This window comes from Erythrolamprus reginae, chromosome 6, assembly GCF_031021105.1.
Source record: "Erythrolamprus reginae isolate rEryReg1 chromosome 6, rEryReg1.hap1, whole genome shotgun sequence".
NCBI classification, from domain to species: domain Eukaryota; kingdom Metazoa; phylum Chordata; class Lepidosauria; order Squamata; family Dipsadidae; genus Erythrolamprus; species Erythrolamprus reginae.
The window spans coordinates 3,680,381-3,705,360 of record NC_091955.1 but is presented as its reverse complement, the minus strand read 5'-3'; the positions used below and the strand labels follow the sequence as shown (position 1 = coordinate 3,705,360).

Below are 24,980 nucleotides of genomic sequence, written 5' to 3'. Positions count from 1 at the left end.
GACAGAAGAATTAGAAATTAAGAGTGACAAAAGAGGCCACTTGTTGTATAACCATGAACTTTAAAAATATATATTGAAATACAGATGTGCACACATTAAAGCTGCATTCTGTGCTCCTACAGATGGCAAACAATAAATAGCTAAATCTTTCCACACCAATAGAAGCCGCCAAATAATCCCGCAGAAGAACCAAAATTTATGAAGCCACTTCTCACATTGCAAGCCAAAGTTGTTGTGGTTTTGGGGGGGGGAGATGCTTGCATCTTAGAAGTGAGTATGCTTTGGTCTGAGTGTGGTTAAAGAGTTGTGAGTTGGCTTTCATAAGTGTAACAGAGAAATCCACGAAAGAACACTGTGTATTTAGAAGTATACTTATGTAAAGGCCAGCGCAGTTGATCATTGCCCCAACCACATTCAAGAAGACGGCTGCATTTAATTCAGAGAGACCTGGATTCATAGTTCCCTCTAAGCTTAGCAGTGAGCAATCGCTCACTTAAAAATCATCATCAACTCAGAGTTTTCCAAACCTGCCCAGAAGCCGAGAGGGAAAGAGTGAGAGGGAAGGAGAGAGAGAGGAAGAGAGAGAAACAGATAGAAAAAAGAGAGGAAGGAAAAGAGAAAGAAAAAGAATGGGAGTAAGGAACAGAGAAAGAAAATCAAAATCTAGTTTGAAACTAGCTCAACTATTTAAGAGGCATTTTGATATTGATAGAGTTGCCCTATTATGAGCTCACTGTTATAGACACACTGTACAGTATTTTATTTTGAAATTCTCTGAGGCAAAACAGGGTGGGTTGTTTGTTTGTTTGTTTGTTTGTTTGTTTATTTCTGTGCCACCCAGTCCCGAAGGGACTGCCGCTCAGACACTATACTTTTCCGCCCACCCCCCCAAAAAAATTGGAGGGAACACTGCCTGGATTCCAAGGTAGCTAAATCTAAAATAAATCTAGACTAATCCCGGCTTGTCACAGAGGAATGATCAAATAGGATGGAGACCTCTTGCCTGCATTAGCTTCCTTGGACAAATGTTGAATCGTTACTGTAATGAGCAAGTCTTCATTAAAAAAAGATTCACTTGTGAGATACTACTCAAAAGAGGAAACACAGCAGGGTGGATTCTATAGTTCATGCAAGGTTTTAACACTCCTTATTGCTCACGTTGTTTTATGTTGCTTTTTTAAGATTTTAATTGTAATACGTGTTCCTGGATTGTGAGCTGCCCTAATTTTTTTTGCTGAGGTGGGCTGCTATAGAAATAAAATATGGATTGATAGATGATATATAGATACAGTGATACCTCGTCTTACAAACGCCTCGTCATACAAACTTTTCAAGATACAAACCCGGGGTTTAAGATTTTTTTACCTCTTCTTACAAACTATTTTCACCTTACAAACCCACCGCGGCCGCTGGGATGCCCCGCCTCCGGACTTCCGTTGCCAGCGAAGCACCCGTTTTTGCGCTGCTGGGATTCCCCTGAGGCTCCCCTCCACGGGAAACCCCACCTCCGGACTTCCGTGTTTTTGTGATGCTGCAAGGGAATCCCAACAGCACAAAAACGAGCGCTTCGCTGGCAACGGAAGTCCAGAGGTGGGGTTTCCCAGCGAGGGGAGCCTCAGTGAAATCGCAGCATTGCAAAAACACAGAGGTCTGTGGGTGGGGTTCCTATGGAGGGGAACCTCAGGAAAATCCCAGCAGTGCAAAAACTGGCGCTTCGGCTGGCAAAAGGGGTGAATTTTGGGCTTGCACGCATTAATCACTTTCCCATTGATTCCTATGGGAAACATTGTTTTGTCTTACAAACTTTTCACCTTAAGAACCTCGTTCTGGAACCAATTAAGTTTGTAAGACAAGGTATCACTGTAGATGTAGACAGACAGACAGACAGGAGAGAGAGATACAGACAGATTGGATTGATGTTCATAAAGAAGTTAATGAATCCAGCTGAATCAGTCATCTGTGTGTACTTCTGGTTTGATTTTTATGCAACAAACTTCGATACCATCATCCCATTTGTAAAAAAACCCAAGAAAATATTAATAAGAAAGAAAATCGGAAATCCAGAAACCTGGAAGACATTTATTTATAGGATATGCTACAATGTCCCACCCTGTCTAGGAAGGAAAATACAACTTTTAATAAATTTCGGCCATACCGTCTTAAATCTTGGATGTTTTTATCCCACCTGGAACAAGTCAAGCCAAACCGTGTCTGGGCTAAATTGCCCATATAATTTGTCCCATTTCCTCGAAAACAATCTGTGTGATTTAAACAGGGAAAAATCGTTAAAATGTGATCAACAAATGTAATGAAAAGAGTAAATAATATAGATGTAGGATAGAGAAATACAGATATACAGTATGTGTGTACGTGTGTGTGTGTGTATATATATGTGTGTGTGTGTGTATGTGTGTGTGTGTGTGTTTTCATAGATTTTCACGGGTACAGGTATGATGGTCTTGGTATATTCGGGTTTCTTCCCATGTAGGATTTGGAAATTTCTGGCGACGTTTCGATGAGGTCCCACTCATCATCTTCAGGCTGGTGTTTCTGTCCTTGTTCTAAGGCGAACACTGGGAGACCTAAGCTGCCTTCCTTCTATAAATACTGGTGGCTGGGTGTGGTTTGATGGCTCAGCAATTGCCTGCTGTGTAGAAACTTCCTGGTGAGTCAGTGGGGTAACATCTGGGGTCGTTGATGTGCAAAGGTTGCAGGTTCAAGTCCCAGTGGGTATGGCTAGCTGATGAGGCCAAAATAAGGCCGAAATAGATCTATCCTAGTCTCCCTTAATTTTCAAATTCAGCAAAAAAAAAACATGTGACACATACAGATAGAATTGTCGGCTATCAATAAAATTATAACTGCCTTGGAAATGGCCCTGGGTTGGTCCGAGAGGCAAATAAGGAGCTGTGATGTTCCTTCAATACACCAGGGTGATTCGACGCAAAAATATGTAACCCTTCCCTGGTGCAAAGCTGAAGGGATTGGATACTGTAGCCTAGAGGATAATACTCTGCCTTACAAGGCAAAGGTTGCAGGTTCAAGTCCCAGTGGGTATGGCTAGCTGATGAGGCCAAAATAAGACCGAAATAGATCTATCCTAGTCTCCCTTAATTTTCAAATTCAGCAAAAAAACAACAACAACATGTGACATATATATATGCCGAAATGGATCTATAGTATTTACTTTATCTGTTTATATTCCATGTATTTTTGTACAGCTTGTTTATGGTGGTTTGTTTAAAACTAAAAAACTCAATAAAGATTAAACGTTTTTTAAAAAACCAAGTTGTTCAGAGAAACTCTTGTGTTATCATTGCTGCCATTTGAGATAAAGAAATTATTTCTGGACCTTTCCATTCCCTGCTTCAAGTTCGTATAACTTAGAAATACTGAGCCATGCATACTTTAACACAGTGATTCTCAACCTTGGAAACTTTTTAACATGTGAGAGACTGCAATTCCCAGAATCCCCCAGCCAGTGTGGGTGGACTTCAACTCCTAGAATCCTTCGGCCAATGTGGGTGGACTTCAAGTTCCCAGAGTTCCCCAAAAGGGATTGATGGACTTCAAATCCCAGAATACCCCAGCCAGTTTCAGTGAATTTCCATCCCCTACGCTGGCTGGGGAATTCTGGGAGTTGAAGTCCACTTGTCTTTTTTTTTTAAATAATCTTTATTATTTGCATTAAAAATAAAAACCATACAAAGAAAAAACAAAGAAAAAATGCGACGTATACAAACACAGTCCACTTGTCTTAAAGCAACCAAGGTTGAGAGACACTGCTTTAACAGGACATATGTGTGTAAAATCCCACAATATCAATGAGGTCAGAATTAACTGAATAACAGAGCTAGAAGGGACCTTGGAGGTCTTCTAGTCCAACCCCCTGCTCAAACAGGAGACCTAATAATAATAATAATAATAATAATAATAATAATAATAATAATAACAACAACAACAACAACAACAACAACAGCAATAATAATAACAATAATGACAATGACAATAATAATAATAATAATAATAATAATAATAATAATAATAATAATATATTTGATTTGTATGCCGCCCCTCTCCGAAGACTCAGGGCGGCTCGCAACAACAATAACAATACAATATAATACAAATCTAATATTAAAAAGAACAAGTTAAAACCCATTATTACAAAAACAATCAATGCTACACAATCACACCACACTACAAGTCAGAAGGGGGGAATTAGCCCCCCCTTGCCTGGCAACATAAATGGGTCTTCAACATCTTGTGGAAGGCAAGGAGGGTGGAGGCAGTTCTAATCTCCAGGGGGAGTTGATTCCAGAGGCTGGGGCCACCACAGGGAAGGCTCTTCCCCTGGGTCCTGCCAGACAACATTGTTTAGTTGATGGGACCTGGAGAAGGACAACTCTGTGGGACCTAATTGGCCACTGGGATTCGTGCGGCAGAAGACGGTCCCATAGGTATTCTGGTCCGATACCATGAAGGGCTTTATAGGTAATTACCAACACTTTGAATTGTGTCCGGAAACTAATCGGCAGCCATAGCCTTTGGATAAATAGTTGTCCAATGTCTTCTTAGAAACCTCCAGCGTTGCAGGGCCTACAACCTCTGGAGGCAGGTCGTTCCGCTGATTAATTGTTGTAATTGATTAATAGGTCCGAGGCTCAATAAATTTGTCTCAAAGTATAAATAAATATTCCAGGAAATTAAGTGGCCTCTCCTTGCCAATCTCCCGCAGATGGACTGGAGATGTTTTGGTTTAAACGGATAATTCGTCGACTGTGAACTTGACGAGGCCGGCCCATGCATTAGCGTATTTGAAATCTGCTAGGATATCTTCAGCACTGCCATTTAAATCCAGATGTTCTCAGCACGCTGGAGCAGCAATGGAGGGGTTTTAAGCTTGTAGGGAGCGCCTTTGCTTATTTGTTAAAACTCAGAGACCACCAGCTAGATAAAAGAATCCCTTGAGTCAACTTTGGCTCTTGATGGCTTTGCAGGCAGGTCTACGAAGCTTTCTTGGCATCCCTCCAGAAGTGAATTTACCCATGCCTTCTTGTACAATTCTTATTTTTTTTAAAAAAAAATATTACTTTAGTCTAGGGCAGTGTTTTTCAACCAGTGTGCCGCGGAACATGGTCAGGTGTGCCGCAAGAGGGGAGAGAGAAAGAGAAAGAAAGCAAGAGAGAGAAAAAGAGTGAGAGAGAGAGAGAAATAAAGAGAAAGAGAGAAAGGAAGCAAGAGAGAGAGAGAAAGAGAACGAGACACAGAGGGAGAGAGAGCAAGAGAGAGAGAGAGAAAGAGGGGGAGAGAGAAAGAGAGAAAGAAAGCAAGAGAGAGAGAGAGAAAGAGAGAAAGAAAGCAAGAGAGAGAGAGAAAGCAAGCAAGAGAGTGTGTGAGAGAGAGAGAAAGAAAGAGAGAGAGAAATGAGAGAAAAAAGGGGAGAAAAAAGATAAATGAGAAAATTATTGAGGCAGAGAATGAAAGGAAAGAGAGAGAAACAAAAGAGAGAGAGAAGTGACTCTTGATTTAAAGCATATGATAAAAAGCACCCAAAGAATAAGAGAGGAAAACCCCCAGCCCTCACCTGTTTTTGGAAATGGTTCAAGAATGTATACACACACACACAAGGGGGAGATAATATGTATAATATGTCATGTCTTAAGAGTGTCATTTTGTGTCATTTTGGTTGGTGGTGTGCCCCAGGATTTTGTAAATGTAAAAAATGTGTCGTGGCTCAAAAAAGGTTGAAAATCACTAGTCTAGGGTTGTCTGTTCTCCCCTGAATGTAGCTAGGTCTAACCCTACTTAACTTTTTCAACATCAATCAAGGTTTGGGTAGATTCTGCCATCAGCTATCAGTAAAAAAGTAAAAACTCTATAAATGTTTCTTAACTGGGAAACTTGAAGTAATTCCACAGGAAGAATAGATTTTGGAGAAAAGTACACATTGTGCAGAAATGGTTAAACAAACATCAAGAAGAAGAATGTATAATGAAGAATCCTTTTTTTTTTACAACTGCTGGGATTGATTTTATTGTTGGATTGAAAAAAAAAGGCCAAACCGTCATAACATACTTAATGATTAAAGGGTAAAAGATAATTACCTGGTGATCGCTTTAATGTTTATAGGAGATCAAGGTACTGTATTTATATTAATTAAGAGTATTGTCTTTTTTCTCTTTAATCTTATTATTATCATCATCAATAGTATTAATTAGCATTTATTGTTATTAAGTTATTTAAGATAGGCGGTAGAGAATGTACATAGTTAATATTATAATAAGGCCTTTCACGCATTCGCCTGATTTTCATTGTGAATTTTAATTTTGTATGTCTATGTTGTCTTTGTAATGCTTGTTTATATATGTAAATAAAATTTTCTATTAAAAAAAACTTAGTGCAACTACTAAGTTCTGATACCAAAAACAACTCATGTATAAAGCATAATGCTTTATTTTGTCTTGAGTGTATATATGTTTTTTTCCCTCTTAGGTAATTTCTTTTTTCTTCTGCAAATGTCGTGTTGTTTCTTTTCTTCTAAATGTAAATAATTAATAAAGATATTTTTTTTAAAAAAAGAAAGAAAGAAACTTGAAACATTTTTCATGGTGCTAGCTGGGAAATTTTTGGAGCTGAGATCTATACATCTTAAAGTTGACAAGTAGTAAAACATGCCCATGTCACACCAACACTCCGCAGTCTGCATTGGTTGCTGATCAGTTTCTGGTCACAATTCAAAGTGTTGGTTATGACCTATAAAGCCCTTCATGGCACCGGGCCAGATTATCTCAGGGACCGCCTTCTGCCGCACGAATCCCAGCGACCAGTTAGGTCCCACAGAGTGGGTCTTCTCCGGGTGCCGTCAACTAAACAATGTTGGTTGGCGGGGCCCAGGGGAAGAGCCTTCTCTGTGGCGGCCCCAGCCCTCTGGAACCAACTCCCCCCAGAGATTAGAATAGCCCCCACCCTCCTTGCCTTTCGTAAGCTCCTCAAAACCCACCTCTGTCATCAGGCATGGGGGAACTAAGATAATCTTTCCCCCTAGGCCTATACAATTTATGCATGATATGTTTGTATGTATGATTGGTTTTTGTAACAAGGGTTTTTAGCTATTGTAGTATTGGATTTTTTATATTCTGTGTTTTGTCACTGTTGTTAGCCGCCCCGAGTCCATGGAGAGGGGCGGCATACAAATCCAATCAAATCAATCAATCAATCAATCAATAAAAACACTCCTTACTTCCTTTATTCCTTTCTTCATTCCTTCGTTCGTTCCTTTCTCCCTCCCTCCCTCTCTTCCTTCTTTCCTCCCTCCCTTCCTTGCCTAACTCCTTTTATTCCCTTTCTCATTGTTCCTGGTGGATTAATGGTTAGAATGCAGTATTGCAGTCTAAACTCTGCCCATTGCCCGCAGTTCGATCCTGACCTGCTCAAGGTTGACTCAGCCTTCCATCCTTCCGAGGTCAGTAAAATGAGATTTGGGGAAAAAATGCTGACTCTGTAAACCACTTAAAAGAGGGCTATAAAGCGAAGAGATGTGAAGAGACACATCTGTATGAGTTTAAATGATATTGCTATTTCTCTCTCTTTCTCTTTTTCTTTCTCTCTCTCTACTTCCTTCCTTCCTTCCTTCCTTGTTGGGGGCAATATGCTGATTCTGTACACCACTTAAAGAGGGCTATAAAACACTGTGAAGAGAAATATAAGTCTAAATGCTTTAGCTATTCCTCTCTTCCTTCCTTTCTTTCTCTTTCTCACTCTCTCTTTCTCTCCTTCCTTCCTTCCTTCCTACCTTCCTTCCTTCCTTCCTTGTTGGGGGCAATATGCTGACTCTTTAAACCACTTAGACAGGGGCTGTAAAGCACCTTGAAGATATATACTGCTCAAAAAAATAAAGGGAACACTCAACTAACATCCTAGATCCAAATGAGTGAAATATTCTCATTGAATACTTTGTTCTGTACAAAATTGAATGTTTATTTTATTTTATTTATTTATTTATTTTGTCCAATACACAATGAGGGTTTTAGTGGGTGTATATATATATACACACATAGTAAAATACATGATGAAGATTATAGAGGAGATACTCATAGTAAAATATATCTATGAAAGAATAGAAAAGAAGATATAGTAATAGAACATATCAATGAAAGAATAGAAGAAGAGATATAGGAATAGAAGAAAGGTACAGGAGATAGAGGAGAGCAACAGGACAGGGGATGGAAGGCACTCTAGTGCACTTGTACTTGCCCCTTACTGACCTCTTAGGAATCTGGAGAGGTCAACCGTAGATAATCTAAGGGTAAAGTGTTGGGGGTTTGGGGATGACACTATGGAGTCCGGTAATGAGTTCCATGCTTCGACAACTCGGTTACTGAAGTCATATTTTTTACAGTCAAGTTTGGAGCGGTTAATATTAAGTTTGAATCTGTTGTGTGCTCTTGTGTTGTTGTGGTTGAAGCTGAAGTCGTCGCCGACAGGCAGGACGTTGCAGCATATGATCTTGTGGGCAATACTTAGATCAGATCAAATGTGCACAACAGCAGGTGAAATTGATTGTCAACCAGTGTTGCTTCCAAGTGGACAGTTGGATTTCAAAGAAGTTTGATTGACTTGGAGTTCTATTGTGTTGTTTAAGGGTTTCCTTTATTTTTTTGAGCGGTGTATATGTCTAAGTGCGGTTGTTATTATCTTATATTATTTTTCTTATCTACGTAGCAGGTGTTACCTTTTTCGGTGGACGCATTACATTTAGGAATTTGGGAACAATCTCCGATCCGAATATTCGGATTGGTCGTAAAACACCAGGGTACCTCAGCTCCATCTGGGTTTCGGCAATAGTTCTCTCTCAAATCCCTGTGGAAAAAAAAATAATGAGAAGAAGATAATAAACGAGCCAACATATGTCTGGCAAACTGTGGGGTTTCTCCCACGTAAGCAAGAAAATTTATTTGGTATGTTTAAATGTTTCGATCATGTCCCCCCTTTTCCTTCTGTCCTCCAGACTAGACAGATTGAGTTCATGAAGTCTTTCCTGATACATTTTATGCTTAAGACCTTCCACCATTCTTGTAGCCCGTCTTTCGACCCGTTCAATTTTGTCAATATCTTGAACGGGTCCAAAGACGGGCTACAAGAATGGTGGAAGGTCTTAAGCATAAAACGTATCAGGAAAGACTTCATGAACTCCATCTGTATAGTCTGGAGGACAGAAGGAAAAGGGGGGACATGATCGAAACATTTAAATATGTGAAAGGGTTAAATAAGGTCCAGGAGGGAAGTGTTTTTAATAGGAAAGTGAACACAAGAACAAGGGGACACAATCTGAAGTTAGTTGGGGGAAAGATCAGAAGCAACATGAGAAAATATTATTTTAATGAAAGAGTAGTAGATCCTTGGAACAAACTTCCAGCAGGCGTGGTTGGTCAATCCACAGTAACTGAATTTAAACATGCTTGGGATGTTACAAAGGTTTCAGGATTTATAGAGGACAGACTCATATATTAATAAGCACAATTTATGAAATTTGGCTCACTGTGGTGAAGAGGAAAAACGCTCTCTGGTTTGTATATGCTTTCCTTCTAGGCAAGGCGTTACACATACTTGGCTCTAACTCTTGCAAATTGCTCATTCTGTTCCTCCATGATTGATTGAAACAAGACAGTGTTCAGAGTAAAAGCCCCGAAGACCCCAAGGAAATTATTACATCCTGGTTTGCTTTGCACATTTAATCTGAAAGTAAGGTCTACAATAAACCCATGGAATTTACTGGGCAGAACAGAACTCAGTGAAAGGGATCAAATTTGGTGACCTGAACTCAGGGCTCTAACTCCTTGTTTTACTCCTGCGTGCAAACATCATCAATCTAAAATCTGGACTTTCTAAGAAAGTCTCCACCTTACAGTGCGCAAATTACTCCCTCAAACCAATCTGAACTCCTGCTGACTTATGAGGCTTTCTTGGCAACTGATACCATCCAGTCTTTGTCTAGGATTTTGTCTTTTTGAAAAATAATAATAATAATTCTATAATTCAGAAATTTCCTGATTGTGGTCCTCCGTTCAAGTATTAACCAGGTCTGACTAGGTTTCGTTTTCTTGGGGTCGGTCAAGGTTGATTTATCGCTTGTTCAGGATATTTTTTTTTAAACAATTACATTTCACAGCTCTAAGTTTTGAAAAGTTGCACACAACTATCTCTGGAATCAATTCGCAAAAACCAACCGAGCAGAGTTCCAGGGTGGTAGAACAAAAGTTTATAGTAGAAACAGTGGTTGCATCAATGTAGTGTGTTGTATACAGCTGTATACATAGGTTGTATCACTGTATCCTTGTCAACATCAATTAACAACGGTTTGAGACTGCAAAAGAGCAAAAACCAGAACTTTGTATCCCTCTTAACACCCAAAAGGGAAAAAGAGGAGGAGGAGGAAGAAGAGGAAAAGCAGAAGAAGTGGAAGACGAAGAGGAGGAAGAAGAAACAGAAGAAAAGAAGAAGGAGGAGAGGGAGGAGGAGGAGAAGCAAAGAAGAGAAAGAAGAGAATGAGGAAGAGAAGAAGAAGAAGAAGAAGAGGAGGAGGAGGAAAAAGAGGGAGGAGGAAGAGGAAGAAGAAGAGGAAGAGAAGGAGGAGGATAGTAATAATAATAAGAAGAAGAAGAAGAGGAAGAGGAAGGAGGAGGAGGAGGATAGTAATAATAACAAGAAGAAGAAGAAGAAGAAGAAGAAGAAGAAGAAGAAGAAGAAGAAGAAGAAGAAGAAATAGAAGGAGGAGGAGGAGGGCAAATATGAGGAAGAGAAGAAGGAGGAGGGAAGGAGGGAAGGGAGGGTTAGGGTTAGGGTGCCTGGCCTCTCCTCGCCTCAAAGAGATACAATTTCCCTCTCTATTTACTATTACGGAACATCCAAAATATACTCTTTAATTCTATGTGTATATATCATATGTATAATTACACACAGGCACACAAAAATATACATTATCCACTATACAAACACACACACACAGCTCTTCTCAAATTATACACCTTCAACCTCATTTACTACGATAGGAATAAACATACCCAGAGCCCAGGAGGGAAAAAAAGAACAAATATCAATTTTTTTCCGACCGGTTCTGCGTACCTGACTGTACCCGTAGGAGCCCATCACTGGGTCAATCATTCTTTCCAAAGTTGTGTTACTCACTTGCACTTGAAGTTCTCCCGCGTGAAGTTATGTTGGTGGGGCAGCTGAGAGTCCCAGCGTTGGCATTCAATCCCACTCCAGATCGTGTTCACCGTACCCCGGTAGCCTTCTCCTTGCCCTTGTATACACTCGGTTGTTTCCATAACCGCTGAGGAGCTACGCACCACATTCTGAGCTGGAAAAAGAAACAGGGCAATGATTGGCATACTTCCGAGACCGCCTTCTGCCACACAAATCCCAGTGGCTGATTAGTGTTCTGTCTCTGGTAGACTCCTCCCAAAAATTCACAGGTACAAATTTCAGACACACACACGTTTGAAAATTCAAACAATGTTCTTTATAACGAAAATTCATTTAAACTAAGCCCTCTTTTGGTATAGCAAAGAACACTCGTCTCCAAACAAACTGGTCATTTGTACAAGTCCCTTATCAGTCCTGTGATACTTAGCTTGCAGCTGTGAGGCAATTCACAGTCCTTCTTCTTTCACAAAGTGAAACACACTTTGCTCTGGTTTAGTTTCAAAGCAGGGAAAAATCAGCACACAAAAAGTCAAAGTCAGTAAAGCCGTCACGAAACACAAGGATCAGATAATCCTCCACAATGGCCAAACCCACAAGCTGCTCTTTATAGCAGCCTCACTAATGACCACAGCCCCACCCAATCACATGTGGCCTCATTTTCTTTGATAATAATCTCTCAGTTGTTGCTGCCTATGCATCGCTCTCCACATGCGTGGCTGTATCATTAACTCTTGTTCTGAATCCAAGGAGGAGCTAGATAATTGATCTCCTACTGAGCTGTCTGCCACACTCTCCTCCTCCCTGTCACTCATGTCTTCTTGGTCAGAGGAGCCTTCATCATCAGATTCCACGGGGGGGGGGGGGCAAACCAGGCCTGCAGCATGTGGATGTCTCCCCCACATCCACAGACCTTGGGGCAGGAGCTGGGCCAGAGCTAACCACAACAATTAGGTCCTACAGAGGTGGCCTTCTCCGGGTCCCATCGACTAAACAATGTCATCTGGCGGGACCCAGAGGAAGAGCCTTCTCTGTGGGGGGCCCAGCCCTCTGGAATCAGCTTCCCCTTGAAATTCGCACTGCCCCCAGCCTCCTTGCCTTTCGTAAACTCCTTAAAACCCACCAGCAAAATGCTGTTAGCACGACGACTTTAAAGCAAGAAAACCAGTAGGGCACAGAAACAAGGACATATAAATAATTAATAAAGATTTTTTTTTTTTAAAGAGAGAATAATCCATGCCAGATATTTAACTGGCCACACTGACCACCATTTAAATGTGAAGCTGGTGCAGAGGAATCATTCAGGAGTAACATTTGCGACCATAGCCTTCCAATCCTTCACAAAGCCAACATGTTAAACATATCTCTCTCCCTTCAAAATTAAAGTACCAAATTCCTGTTGGGGCAACTATAAAACCTGGATTGGTGTCATATCAAAGAACTTGGAATTAATATTCCAAAAGGGCTAATATATATGCATGTGAAAGAATGGCCCAGCTCCTGCAAGATCTCACATCAAAAATACTCCGCGGAGTAGTATCCTTGGAAGAAGCAGCCAATTTCTATGATTCTAAGATCTTTTTGGAGGACTCTGCAGTCTTAGGGAAGGGTTATCCTGGGATTTTTGAAAAGGAGAGTTAGAAATAAGAGAAGCATTCATCAAATATGTCTCAGCTGAAGATTCTCACAACTGAAACATCCCCGATCATGTAAAATATTGATAAAACCGTAGGGTTGGCATATATAAATATCAGAACAGGGCTTATTATATATTATTAAGGCCTGTTCTGATATTTATATACGGCGAGCCTATTATATAAGGAGCTGGAAGTAAGGAAAGAGTAGAAAACTGGCTATGCAGTAGAACCTCTACTTATGAACTTAATTCGTTCCGTGACCAGGTTTTTAAGTAGAAAAGTTTGTAAGAAGAAGCAATTTTTCCCATAGGAATCAATGTAAAAGCAAATAATGTGTGCGATTGGGGAAACCACAGGGAGGGTGAAGGCTCTGTTTCCTCCCAAGAGATTCCTAGAGAGGCCCCATGGAGGCTTCTCCTCACCTTTTCCGGCCCTGTTTCCTCCCAGGAGATTCCTAGAGAGGCCCCACGGAGGCTTTTCTCTGCCTTTTCTGGCCCTGTTTCCTCCCAGGAGATTCCTAGAGAGGCCTCATGGAGGCTTCTCCCCGCTTTTTTCCAGCCCTGTTTCCTCCCAGGAGATTCCTAGAGAGGCCCCACGGAGGCGTCTCCCCACCTTTTTCCAGCCCTGTTTCCTCCCAGGAGATTCCTAGAGAGGCCCCACGGAGGCTTCTCCCCACCTTTTTCCGGCCCTGTTTCCTCCCAGGAGATTCCTAGAGAGGCCCCACGGAGGCTTCTCCCCGCCTTTTTCCGGTCCTGTTTCCTCCCAGGAGATTCCTAGAGAGGCCCCACGGAGGCTTCTCCCCGCCTTTTTCCGGCCCTGTTTCCTCCCAGGAGATTCCTAGAGAGGCCCCACGGAGGCTTCTCCCTGCCTTTTTCCGGCCCTGTTTCCTCCCAGGAGATTCCTAGAGAGGCCCCATGGAGGCTTTTCTCTGCCTTTTCTGGCCCTGTTTCCTCCCAGTAGATTCCTAGAGAGGCTCCACGGAGGCTTCTCCCCGCTTTTTCCCAGCCCTGTTTCCTCCCAGGAGATTCCTAGAGAGGCTCCATGGAGGCTTCTCCCTGCCTTTTTCCGGCCCTGTTTCCTCCCAGGAGATTCCTAAAGAGGCCCCACGGAGGCTTCTCCCTGCCTTTTTCCGGCCCTGTTTCCTCCCAGGAGATTCCTAGAGAGGCCCCACGGAGGCTTCTCACCGCCTTTTCCGGGTACAGTTTCGGAGGCTCAGGTTTGTAAGTGGAAAATGGTTCTTGAGAAGAGGCAAAAAAATCTTGAACACCCGGTTCTTATCTAGAAAAGTTCTTAAGTAGAGGTGTTTGAGAGACAGAAACTGTTGGGAACATTCACAGACATTTGTGTACAGTTTATGGAGAATCTGCAGTCGACAGAAGTACGGTTAGTCGCAGAAGACATTTTGAAGATGACGAAGAGGATGATTCTCACAGTGCAGAAATGGCTTCGTGACAAGACATACACGCCCTTGTGTCTCGCTGGAGGAAGGCCATAGAACGGGAAAAATATGGAGTGTAGAAGAAACATCCTTCTTTCTTGTGTGTAAGTTTCATTGTGTTCAATAAATAATTTTTGAAGGAAAAAAAATGTGGTGCATTACCTTCTGGGCGACCCTCGTAGAAGGAGTAAGACACAGCCATCAATGGGGGGGTTGAGGGGGCTATCAATAAAATCCAAATCTTGCTACAGAGAAGGATTACATACCCCTAATTGCTATTTTAAGGAAGCCATCCGCTCGCCTCACGTGTATCAAGGCATTTTTGCGGCATATGGATGATGCTTTTCCGGAGGCTCAGGTTTGATCTATCCCCAAATGCATATAAATGCTTTATCGCGGCGGTTTTGCATAATTTCCTGCCAAGATTGTTCAGCCTCATTTCCTAAGGAGAGTTAACGGGAAAGAATGCTCGGTGGGCTCAGAGCTTCTGGATTCCCAACTCAGTCGGCAACAGGAAGAATTAAAAATAATCATAATAATTCTACCTTGATGCTCAGGAGTTTACAAGATCAACATACTTTCTAGGTGAGATCTGCTTTTTTTTTGGAGTTTTAAATGTTTCTCTTTCTCCTGCTCTTTCCTTCTCCTCTTCTTCCTTCTCTCATCTTCTCTTCCTCTTCTTCCTCCTCCTCCTCCTTCTCTTCCTACTTCTTCCTTTTCCTCCTCCTCTCCTCCTCTTCTTCCTTCTCCTCCTCTTACTCTTCTTCCTCCTCCTCCTCCTTCTCTTCCTACTTCTTCCTTTTCCTCCTCATCTTCTCCTTCTCTTCTTCCTTCTCCTCCTCTTCCTCTTCCTCCTCCTCCTCTTCTCCTTCTCTTCCTACTTCTTCCTTTTCCTCCTCATCTTCTCCTTCTCTTCTTCCTTCTCCTCCTCTTACTCTTCTTCCTCCTCCTCCTCTTCCTGCTTCTTCCTTCTCCTCCTTCTTCCTCCTCCTCCACTCCTCCACTTCTCCTCCTCCTCTTCTCCTTCTCTTCCTACTTCTTCCTTTTCCTCCTCCTCTCCTCCTTCTCTTCTTCCTTCTCCTCCTCTTACTCTTCTTCCTCCTCCTCCTCCTCCTCCTTCTCTTCCTACTTCTTCCTTTTCCTCCTCATCTTCTCCTTCTCTTCTTCCTTCTCCTCCTCTTCCTCTTCCTCCTCCTCCTCTTCTCCTTCTCTTCCTACTTCTTCCTTTTCCTCCTCATCTTCTCCTTCTCTTCTTCCTTCTCCTCCTCTTACTCTTCTTCCTCCTCCTCCTCTTCCTGCTTCTTCCTTCTCCTCCTTCTTCCTCCTCCTCCACTCCTCCACTTCTCCTCCTCCTCTTCTCTTTCTCTTCCTACTTCTTCCTTTTCCTCATCTTCTCCTTCTCTTCTTCCTTTTTCCTTCTCTTGCTCTTCTTCCTCCCCCACTCCTCCTCCTCCTCCTTCTTTCTCCTCCACTCCTCCGCTTCTCCTCCTCAGCTTCTCTTTCTCTTCTTCCTTTTTCCTTCTCCTGCTCTTCTTCCTCTCCTCCTCCTCTTCCTGCTTCTTCCTTCTCCTTCTCCTCCTTCTATTCTATTCTATTTCCTATTCCATTTCCTACTCTACTCTACTCCACTCCACTCCTATTTTATTATTCTGTTCCGTTCTGTTCCAATCTACTCCTATTCTATTCTATTCTATTCTACTCTACTGTATTCTGAAACACCATAACTGTTGTACTTCATGATTCTTGACAAATGTAGCCTTTCTTTTATGCACACTCAGAGCAAATGCACCTAGACAAATGCCTTGTGTGTCCAATAATTTGACCCCCTCTCTTCTACGTGGCAGCCCCTCAAATACAGGAAGATTTCTATCGTGCCAACACAACGTAAACATCACAGAAGGCCAGACTTTACAAAATTAAACCTGAGTCATTGTGCAATTCAGCATAGTCCTTTTCCTGAGGAGATTGTTGATATCTGGAATTTGGAGAAGAAAAGAAAAAACTCTTTCAAGAAAGCAAGCTGGTGTTAAACTCACCGCATGGTTTAATTGAGCAAAACTCCCAGGGGGTGTTTGGGTCAAGGGTGTAACACCAGGGCCTCGGTTTACCATCCGGGTTTCGGCAATAGTTATCATCAAAGCCTTTGTCGGGGTACCTGCAAAAAATACAAACAACCTTGTTGACTGAGACAGCTGTCAAGAGAAGACAAGCAGATACAAGATGCAATCGCCCCCAATGAGTCCTTGGAGAGGGGCGGCATACAGATCCAATTAAATAAATAAATAAATGCCCCCCCACCTCAGAGAAGAATAGACAGTTTCCCCAATGACCCCACAATCCAAATAGGAATAGGGACATCCCCCCCCCAATGAGCCCCAACTCAAGAGAAGAATAGATACCACCAACTCAGAGAAATAGATACAATCTCCTCAATGACCCCAAACCCAGAAGAACGAATCCATCCCCCCAATGACCCCAACTTAGAGAAGTAGATACAATCCCCCCTATGACACCCACCCCAAAGAGGAATAGACCCAATCCCCCAATGACCCCCAATTCAGAGAAATAGAGACAATCCCCCCAATGACACCCAAGCCAAAGAGGAATACATACAATCCTCCCCAATGACCCCCAACCCAGAAGAACAAATCCATTCCCCCAATGACCCCAACTCAGAGAACTAGATACAATCCCCAATGACCCCAAACCCAGAAAATAGTAGATACAATCCCCAATGACCCCCATCCCAGAAAACAATGGATACATCCCCCCAATGACCCCCAACTCAGAGAAATACATACAATCTCCCCAATGACCCCCAACCCAAAGGGGAATAGAGTCAATCTCCCCAATGACCCCCAACCCAAAGAGGAATAGATACATTTCCCCCAATGACCCCCAACCCAGAAGAACAAATACATTCCCTTAATGACCCCAACCCAGAGAAGAACATATACATGAGCTACTGAATGGCTAGGGGGACTATGATGGTTCCGATCACAAATGTAGACCTCTCAGCAGAAATCCTATCTCGAACTGGGAGCTCTTCAGATAGGCTGTAGGCCATCTGTGGGGCAAGCTCCCTCTGCTAATTGGGTCATTTCTCCCCATTAGGGCCCATTCTGATACAATAGCCTTAATTGGTTTCCTTTCCACCGGCCTAATTAAAGCCCGGGCAATCTAAACATCCCATGATATGGTGGAGGAGTCCTTCAACAAAAGGGATTTGTTGAGTTCAACAGCCCTGGGTTCAAAGCCAATGTTCAACAAACCCAAGTTCTATTTTGAGTAATTTGGAGGTCGCGCCCTCATTTCCAGTCACCGTAGGGAACACGACAAGAAGAAATTAAATTTCCCTTTGCCCTCCTGTATCTTGTCAGAGTCAATTTCTCTTTGGTTCCTTGCTTCTAATTACTTTCTGTATTCTTTCCTTACTTATTTGTGAAAGAAATCAAGAGATGGTGGACTTACAATGGTCAACGATTCTTGTATGAATAGCTTTCCATTTTTCATTTCAAACTCCTGGTTGGTGGATTGGTTCAAAGTTTATTATTTTTAGTTTGCCGGCAGGGGAAGGTTAGATTAAATTTAAAGGAAGACACAATACAACTTATCCTCGACTGAAGAATTTCTACAGATGTGGTCTTCGCCGGAAGATTAAAGCCTAATTTAACAATTAGCCTACTGGAGAAAGTTCTTTTTTTTTTATTCTCAAGGGTCTAAAAAAAAATCTCTCTTCCTCAAACTTATTTCAACACTGCAGAATTCTGTTCCTTTAAGAGATGATCCTTAGCATGATTATTATTCCTTGTAACCAAACCAGAAGAAGATGGTTTCTTCTGATTGAAGTTCTCTGGAAAAGCTTGCCACCAGATTTATTTATTATTTATTCTTATTACTTTAATTTATAGACTGCCCTTCTCCAATGGACTGTTGTTGACGCTCCATCACTGAAGGTTTTTAAGAGCTTGGACAAACATTTGTTTCTCCGAGTCTACGGAGAGGGGCGGCATACAAATCTAAATAATAATAATAATAATAATAATAATAATAATAATAATAATAATAATAATAATAATAATATGTTCAGAATTGTATAGGAGTCGCAACTCTATGTTCTGTAATATGGTACATGATTTAGCTTTATTAGATAAATGGTCAAAGCAATGGAAACTGCAGTTTAATGTTTCCAAATGTAAAATAATGCACTTGGGGAAAAAGAATCCTCAATCTGAGTATTGCATTGACAGTTCTGTGTTAGCAAAAAGTTCAGAAGAGAAGGATTTAGGGGTAGTGATATCTGACAGTCTCAAAATGGGTGAGCAGTGTGGTCGGCTGGTAGGAGAAGCAAGTAGGATGCTTGGCTGCATAGCTAGAGGTATAACAAGCAGGAAGAGGGAGATTGTGATCCCCTTATATAGAGCGCTGGTGAGACCACATTTGGAATACTGTGTTCAGTTCTGGAGACCTCACCTACAAAAAGATATTGACAAAATTGAACGGGTCCAAAGACGGGCTACAAGAATGGTGGAAGGTCTTAAGCATAAAGCGTATCAGGAAAGACTTCATGAACTCAATCTGTCTAGTCTGGAGGACAGAAGGAAAAGGGGGGACATGGTAGAAACATTTAAATATGTTCAAGGGTTAAATAAGGTTCAGGAGGGAAGTGTTTTTAATAGGAAAGTGAACACAAGAACAAGGGGACACAATCTGAGGTCAGTTGGGGGAAAGATCAAAAGAAACATGAGAAAATATTATTTGACTGAAAGAGTAGTAGATGCTTAGAACAAACTTCCAGCAGACGTGGTTGGTAAATCGACAGTAACTGAATTGAAACATGCCTGGGATAAACATAGATCCATCCTAAGATAAAATACAGGAAATAGTATAAGGGCAGAGTAGATGGACCAGGAGGTCTTTTTCTGCCGTCAGTCTTCTATGTTTCTATGTTTCTATTCCTACCTTGAGTAGGGGGGTGACTGGAAGATTTTCAAAGTCCCTTCCAACTCTGTGTTCTATTCCTGCCTTGGGTAGGGGGTTGACTAGAAGACCTCCAAGATCCCTTCCAAACCTCTTACTCTGTGTACTATTCCTGCCTTGGGTACGGAGTTGGGTTAAAAGATTCCCAATGTCTCTTCTTCCCGCGCGGTGACTCTACGATTCTTTCCTCCGAGAACATTTATTAAGCAACCCCAAACAGCTGTTTTTCATCCAAATCTGCAAATCTACGTGACATCACCAAGAGACTTAAAGAGGGCCCAGTTAATTGCGACACACCACCCAGCTTCGCCTGCCCAGCTGCATCCTCCTCGGGGATTTTTTTTCCCCCATCTCTTCCTGCAGATTATTCTTCCCTTAACTAATCCAGCAAATTCTACTTATCGACTTTGTGGTTCGGCAGGCACAGCTTTCATAGGTGGTGTGTGTGTGTGTGTGTAATTTTAAACAGCCTGCAAAACCTCAGTCCTGCTCATCCACTGCGGTCAAAGGCAAACGATTCTTTGAGTTTGGTTGTTCCCTTGCAGATGTTTCGTGACCCAAACACTAAGAAGCATCGACTGTGCTGATGGTGCTAGCAATGATGATGTTCTCCAGTTGGCTGATGAAACATCTGCAAGAAAATCTCTAAGCTCAGAGCACATCAGGACACAACAGTTCTCCTCCTCCTCCTCCTTCTCCCCATATACACACCTCTTCTAGCACTGATGACATCATTATTATTATTATTATTATTATTATTATTATTATTATTAATTGGATTTGTATGCCGCCCCTCTCCGCAGACTCGGGGCGGCTAACAACAATGATAAAAAACAACATGTAACAATCCAATTTAATAAAACAACTAAAAACCCTTATTATAAAAAACCAAACATACACACAAACATACCATACATAACTTGTAATGGCCTAGGGGGAAGGAATATCCTAGCTCCCCCATGCCCGGCGACAAAGGTGGGTCTTGAGTAATTTGCGAAAGACAAGGAGGGTGGGGGCCGTTCTAATCTCTGGGGGGAGTTGATTCCAGAAGGCCGGGGCCGCCACAGAGAAGGCTTTTCCCCTGGGGCCCACCAAAACGACATTGTTTGGTCGATGGGACCCGGAGAAGGCCAACTGTGTGGGACCTTATCGGCCGCTGGGATTCGTGCGGTAGAAGGCGGTTCCGGATGTATTCTGGCCCAATGCCATGTAGGGCTTTAAAGGTCTACCTAGTAGACCTATTTTGGGTGATGAAACATCTTCAAAAAACAACCAAGCTCAGAGAAGACCAAGGACCTCACAGTCCTCCCCTCCCTCCCTCCCTTCCATGATGTATTGACATAATAATAATAATAATAATAATAATAATAACAACAACAACAATAACAACAACAACAACAAGAAGAAGAGTTGGAAGGGACCTTGGAGGTCTTCTAGTCCAACCCCCTGCTTAGGCAGGAAACCCTACACCACTTCAGACAGATGGTTATCCAACATCTTCTTAAAAACTTCCAGTGTTGGAGCATTCACAACTTCTGGAGGCAAGCTGTTACACTGATTAATTGTTCTAACTGTTAGGAAATTTCTCCTTAGTTCTAAGTTACTTCTCTCCTTGTTTATTTTCCACCCATTGCTTCTTGTTCTACCTCATGTGCTTTGGAGAATAGCTTGACTCCTTCTTCTTTGGGGCAACCCCTGAGATATTTGAAGACTGCTATCATGTCTCCCCTTGGTCCTTCTTCTCATTAAACTAGCCATGCCCAGTTCCTGCAACCGTTTTAGCCTCCAGTCCCCTAATCCTCTTTGTCGCTCTTCTCTGCACTTTTTCTAGAGTCTCAACATCCTTTTTGCATCATGGTGACCAAAACTGACTGCACTATTCCAAGTGTGGCCTTACCAAGGCCTTATAAAGTGGTATTAACAATTCATGTTATCTTGATTCTATCCCTCTGTTAATGCAGCCTAGAATTGTGTTGGCTTTTTTTTTTTTTGGATAGTTGCTGCACACAGCTGGCTCATATTTAAGTGATTGTCCACTAAGAAAGATTAGAAGTAATGTGATAAAATAGTATTTTACTGAAAGAGTAGTGGATGCTTGGAACAAACTTCCAGCAGACGTGGTTGGTAAATCCACAGGAACTGAATTGAAACATGCCTGGGATAAACATAGATCCATCCTAAGATAAAGTATAAGGGCAGATTAGATGGACCATGAGGTCTTTTTCTGCCGTCAATCGTCTATGTTTCTATGTAAGATCCCTCTCACAGTTAATACTGTTGAATGAGGTACCACATACAGTGATACCTCGTCTTACAAACGCCTCATCATACAAACTTTTCGAGATACAAACCCGGGGTTTAAGATTTTTTTGCCTCTTCTTACAAACTATTTTCACCTTACAAACCCACCGCCGCCCCTGGGATGCCCCGCCTCCGGACTTCCATTGCCCGCGAAGCACCTGTTTTTGCGCTGCTGGGATTCCCCTGAGGCTCCCCTCCATGGGAAACCCCACCTCCGGACTTCCATGTTTTTGTGATGCTGCAGAGGAATCCCAGTAACGCAAAAACGGGCGCTTCGCTGGCAACGGAAGTCCGGAGGTGGGGTTTCCCAGCGAAGGGAGCGTCAGCGAAATTGCAGCATCGCAAAAACACAGAGGTCCAGAGGTGGGGTTTCAAGGACTTCAGTGTTTTTGCGATGCTGCGATTTCACTGATGCTCCCTTCGCTGGGAAACCCCACCTCCCAACTTCTGTTGCCAGCGAAGCGCTCATTTTTGTGATGCTGGGATTCCCCTGCAGCATCGCAAAAACACAGAAGTCCGGAGGTGGGGTTTCCCATGGAGGGGAGCCGCAGGGGAATCCCAGCAGTGCAAAATGGGCACTTTGGCTGGCAAAAGGGGTGAATTTTGGGCTTGCATGCATTAATCGCTTTTCCATTGATTCCTATGGGAAACATTGTTTCGTCTTACAAACTTTTCACCTTAAGAACCTCGTCCCAGAACCAATTAAGTTTGTAAGACAAGGTATCACTGTATACTGTACTGGTGCAGTTTTGAAGTAGATGAGAGAGGACTAAATTAAAAAATATATATTAAATACAAATTATCCCATTTGGCTGGAGCTTCTTGTAACTTTGAACCCAACACTGGACAAGATGAAAGTTGAAGTACGTATTTCTACAGAGATTTCTGTAGGAAGTTAAAATCGTGAATAATGAGAGTTATTTCGGTACCTCTGATAAAGGGCTTCTTTCAAGTTATTTTTAAGCCCTTCTTCCTCCTGAAATCTCTCTGCGAATAACCTCTTTTCTCTTTATTTTATTAAAATCCAGCTATCCACATAAGAAAATTTCCCTTCCTGCCTTTAATTAGGCTCTTCGTGGGTGCCAGCTTTAAAAAAAATAAGATTTCTTTCTGGTATAGAATCAATATTAACTGAAAAATCTTTGAAGGTGGAGGGAGAAGACAGGAGGTGCCCGTCTCAAATTCACTAAGAGATAATGGTGTCAATATAAGATTCAGCACAGGGTGGATTTCATAGATTTTTATGAGACGGGATTAATCCATTAATAAAATAACTATATGGGATGCTCATTAGGCATGGGCTCGTCTTTGATGGATGGAAAACGTATGTGGATTTGATCCCTGGGCAATATCGTTGGTGCTAGAAGGGAATGGGATCTGTGGAAAGGAGAAGGAAGGGAGGGAGGGAGGGAGGAGATAAAGAAGGAAAGAAGGAAAGTAAGAAAGAAGAAATGAGGGAAGGGAGGGAGGAAAGGAAATAAGGAAAGAAGGAAGGAAGGAAGAAGGTAAGAAAGAAGGAAGGGAAGAAGAAAAAAAGAAGGAAGGAAGAAAAATAAGAAGGAAAGAAGGTAAGAATAAAAGAAAGAAAGAAAGAAAGAAAGAAGGAAGGAAGGAAGAAGGTAAGAAAGAAGGAAGGTAAGAATGAATGAAAGGAAGGAAGGAAGGAAGAAGGAAGGAAGGAAGGTAAGAAAGAAGGAAGGAAGGAAAGAATAAAAGAAAGAAGGAAAGAAAGAAAGAAAAAGAAAGAAGGACGGAAAGGAAGGAAGGAAGAAGAAAGGAAGGTAAGAATAAAAGAAGGAAGGAAGGAAGGAAGAAGGTAAGAAAGAAGGAAGGAAGGTAAGAATAAAAGAAAGAAGGAAAGAAAGAAAGAAAGAAAGAAAAAGAAAGAAGGAAGGAAAGGAGGTAAGAAAGAAGGAAGGAAGGTAAGAATAAAAGAAAGAAGGGAGGGAGGGAGACTCTGGGGTCCTTGGTGCTCTCTGAGCTGGCTGGCTTTCTTGCAGACATTTTATCACCCAACTAGGTAACATCATCACTGCTAGTCACAGGGGAAAGCAGAGAGAAAAGTAGCAGAAATGGGGCAAAAGTTACTTGACCAATTTCTCACTTAGTGACATAAACGGATGGGCTCAATTGTGGTTGTACGTTGAGGACAACCTGTATCAATGCAGATAAAGTTGATTTCATTTCCTAAGAAATGACACGATAAAGATGAACGGACCCTCATGTGTGGTCCCAGGTACTCCATTGCTTTCATTTCCTCAAATGCCCAGATGCTCTCGGGGCAAAAATCCAAAGTCAATTCTCTTTTACAGATACACTGCTCAAAAAAAATCAAGGGAACCCTCAAAGAACCCATCCTAGATCTGAATGAATGAAATATTCTCCTTGAATCCTTTGTTCTGTACAAAGTTGAATGTGCACAACAGCAGGTGAAATTGATTGTCCATCAGTGTTGCTTCCTAAGTGAACAGTTGGGTTTCACAGAAGTTTGATTTACTTGGAGTTATATTGTGTTGTTTAAGTGTTCCCTTTATTTATTTATTTTTGAGCAGTATATATTAAAATGGGGAAAGAATTAGCCTGTTTACTTCTCTGGACGAAAAGGATGTCTATGAGGTCTCTGGAGGTCCCAACGTTGACATTCTTTGCCTGTTTCCGTATGATCCATGGGACCTCTGTAGCCTTCTCCATTGCATGTCATGCACTCAACTGAAAAGCAGAAAATACAAGGATCTCACTGAGATGAACTATAAGGGAAAGGGGGAAGGGGGGAGTGAGAAGGGAAAAGGGGAAGGAGAAGCAAAAGGGAAGGGAAGGCGAAAGGAAACAAGAAAGGAAAGGAAAGGAAGATAAAAGGAGGAGAAAGGGAAGGAGAATGAGGAAATGGAAGGGAAGGGAAGGAAAAGAAGATAAAAAGAAGAAAGGAACGGAAAATGAGGGAAGTTAGTTAAGTTGAGTTGAGTTGAGTTAAGGAAAGGAAAGGAAAGAAGGAAAGAAAAATGAGTGACAGGAAAGGAACGAAGGGAAGGGGAAGGGGATTTGACTAAATATTTCAAAAAAGATCTCCCAATCTTGAATACCAATCCCACTGCTCCAAAATAGCATTGCCTTACAATCTACACATTTTTGGTGAGTTCTCACTCCTCTTTTACTTACAGAAGAAACTTTGGAGAAGCAAAACAAACCCCACAGTTTTAATTCCTTACTATTTGGGTAAACCTGTTATTCAACTCTGCAAGGTAATTTTTTAAATTAAAAAAATCAGTTTGCTGATATCACAATTTTTGTTTCTTTTGTTGTTGCTGTTGTTGTTTTTCTTTGTCTGTCTTTTGTTGGTATTTATCTGTTTTAAAATATATTTGGAAACTAATAAAAACACTTTCCTTTCTTTCACTCTTCTCTTCCTTCTTCTTTCCTTC

The 24,980-nt window shown here is 41.8% G+C and overlaps 1 protein-coding gene across 4 annotated transcripts in view; it reads right to left on the bottom strand.

Annotated features, from left to right (window-relative positions):
- HGF (hepatocyte growth factor) overlaps nucleotides 1-24,980 on the bottom strand; it is an 85,565-nt gene that overhangs the window by 17,513 nt on the left and 43,072 nt on the right. For all 4 annotated transcript variants that reach the window (XM_070755091.1, XM_070755089.1, XM_070755090.1 and 1 more), the window contains exons 6-10: nucleotides 24,150-24,270; nucleotides 16,317-16,435; nucleotides 11,188-11,362; nucleotides 8,735-8,862; nucleotides 2,156-2,258 (exon numbers count right to left, since the gene is read on the bottom strand). In XM_070755091.1, the coding sequence (XP_070611192.1) occupies nucleotides 2,156-2,258; nucleotides 8,735-8,862; nucleotides 11,188-11,362; nucleotides 16,317-16,435; nucleotides 24,150-24,270 (646 nt within the window). The remainder of the gene's footprint in view (nucleotides 1-2,155; nucleotides 2,259-8,734; nucleotides 8,863-11,187; nucleotides 11,363-16,316; nucleotides 16,436-24,149; nucleotides 24,271-24,980) is intronic.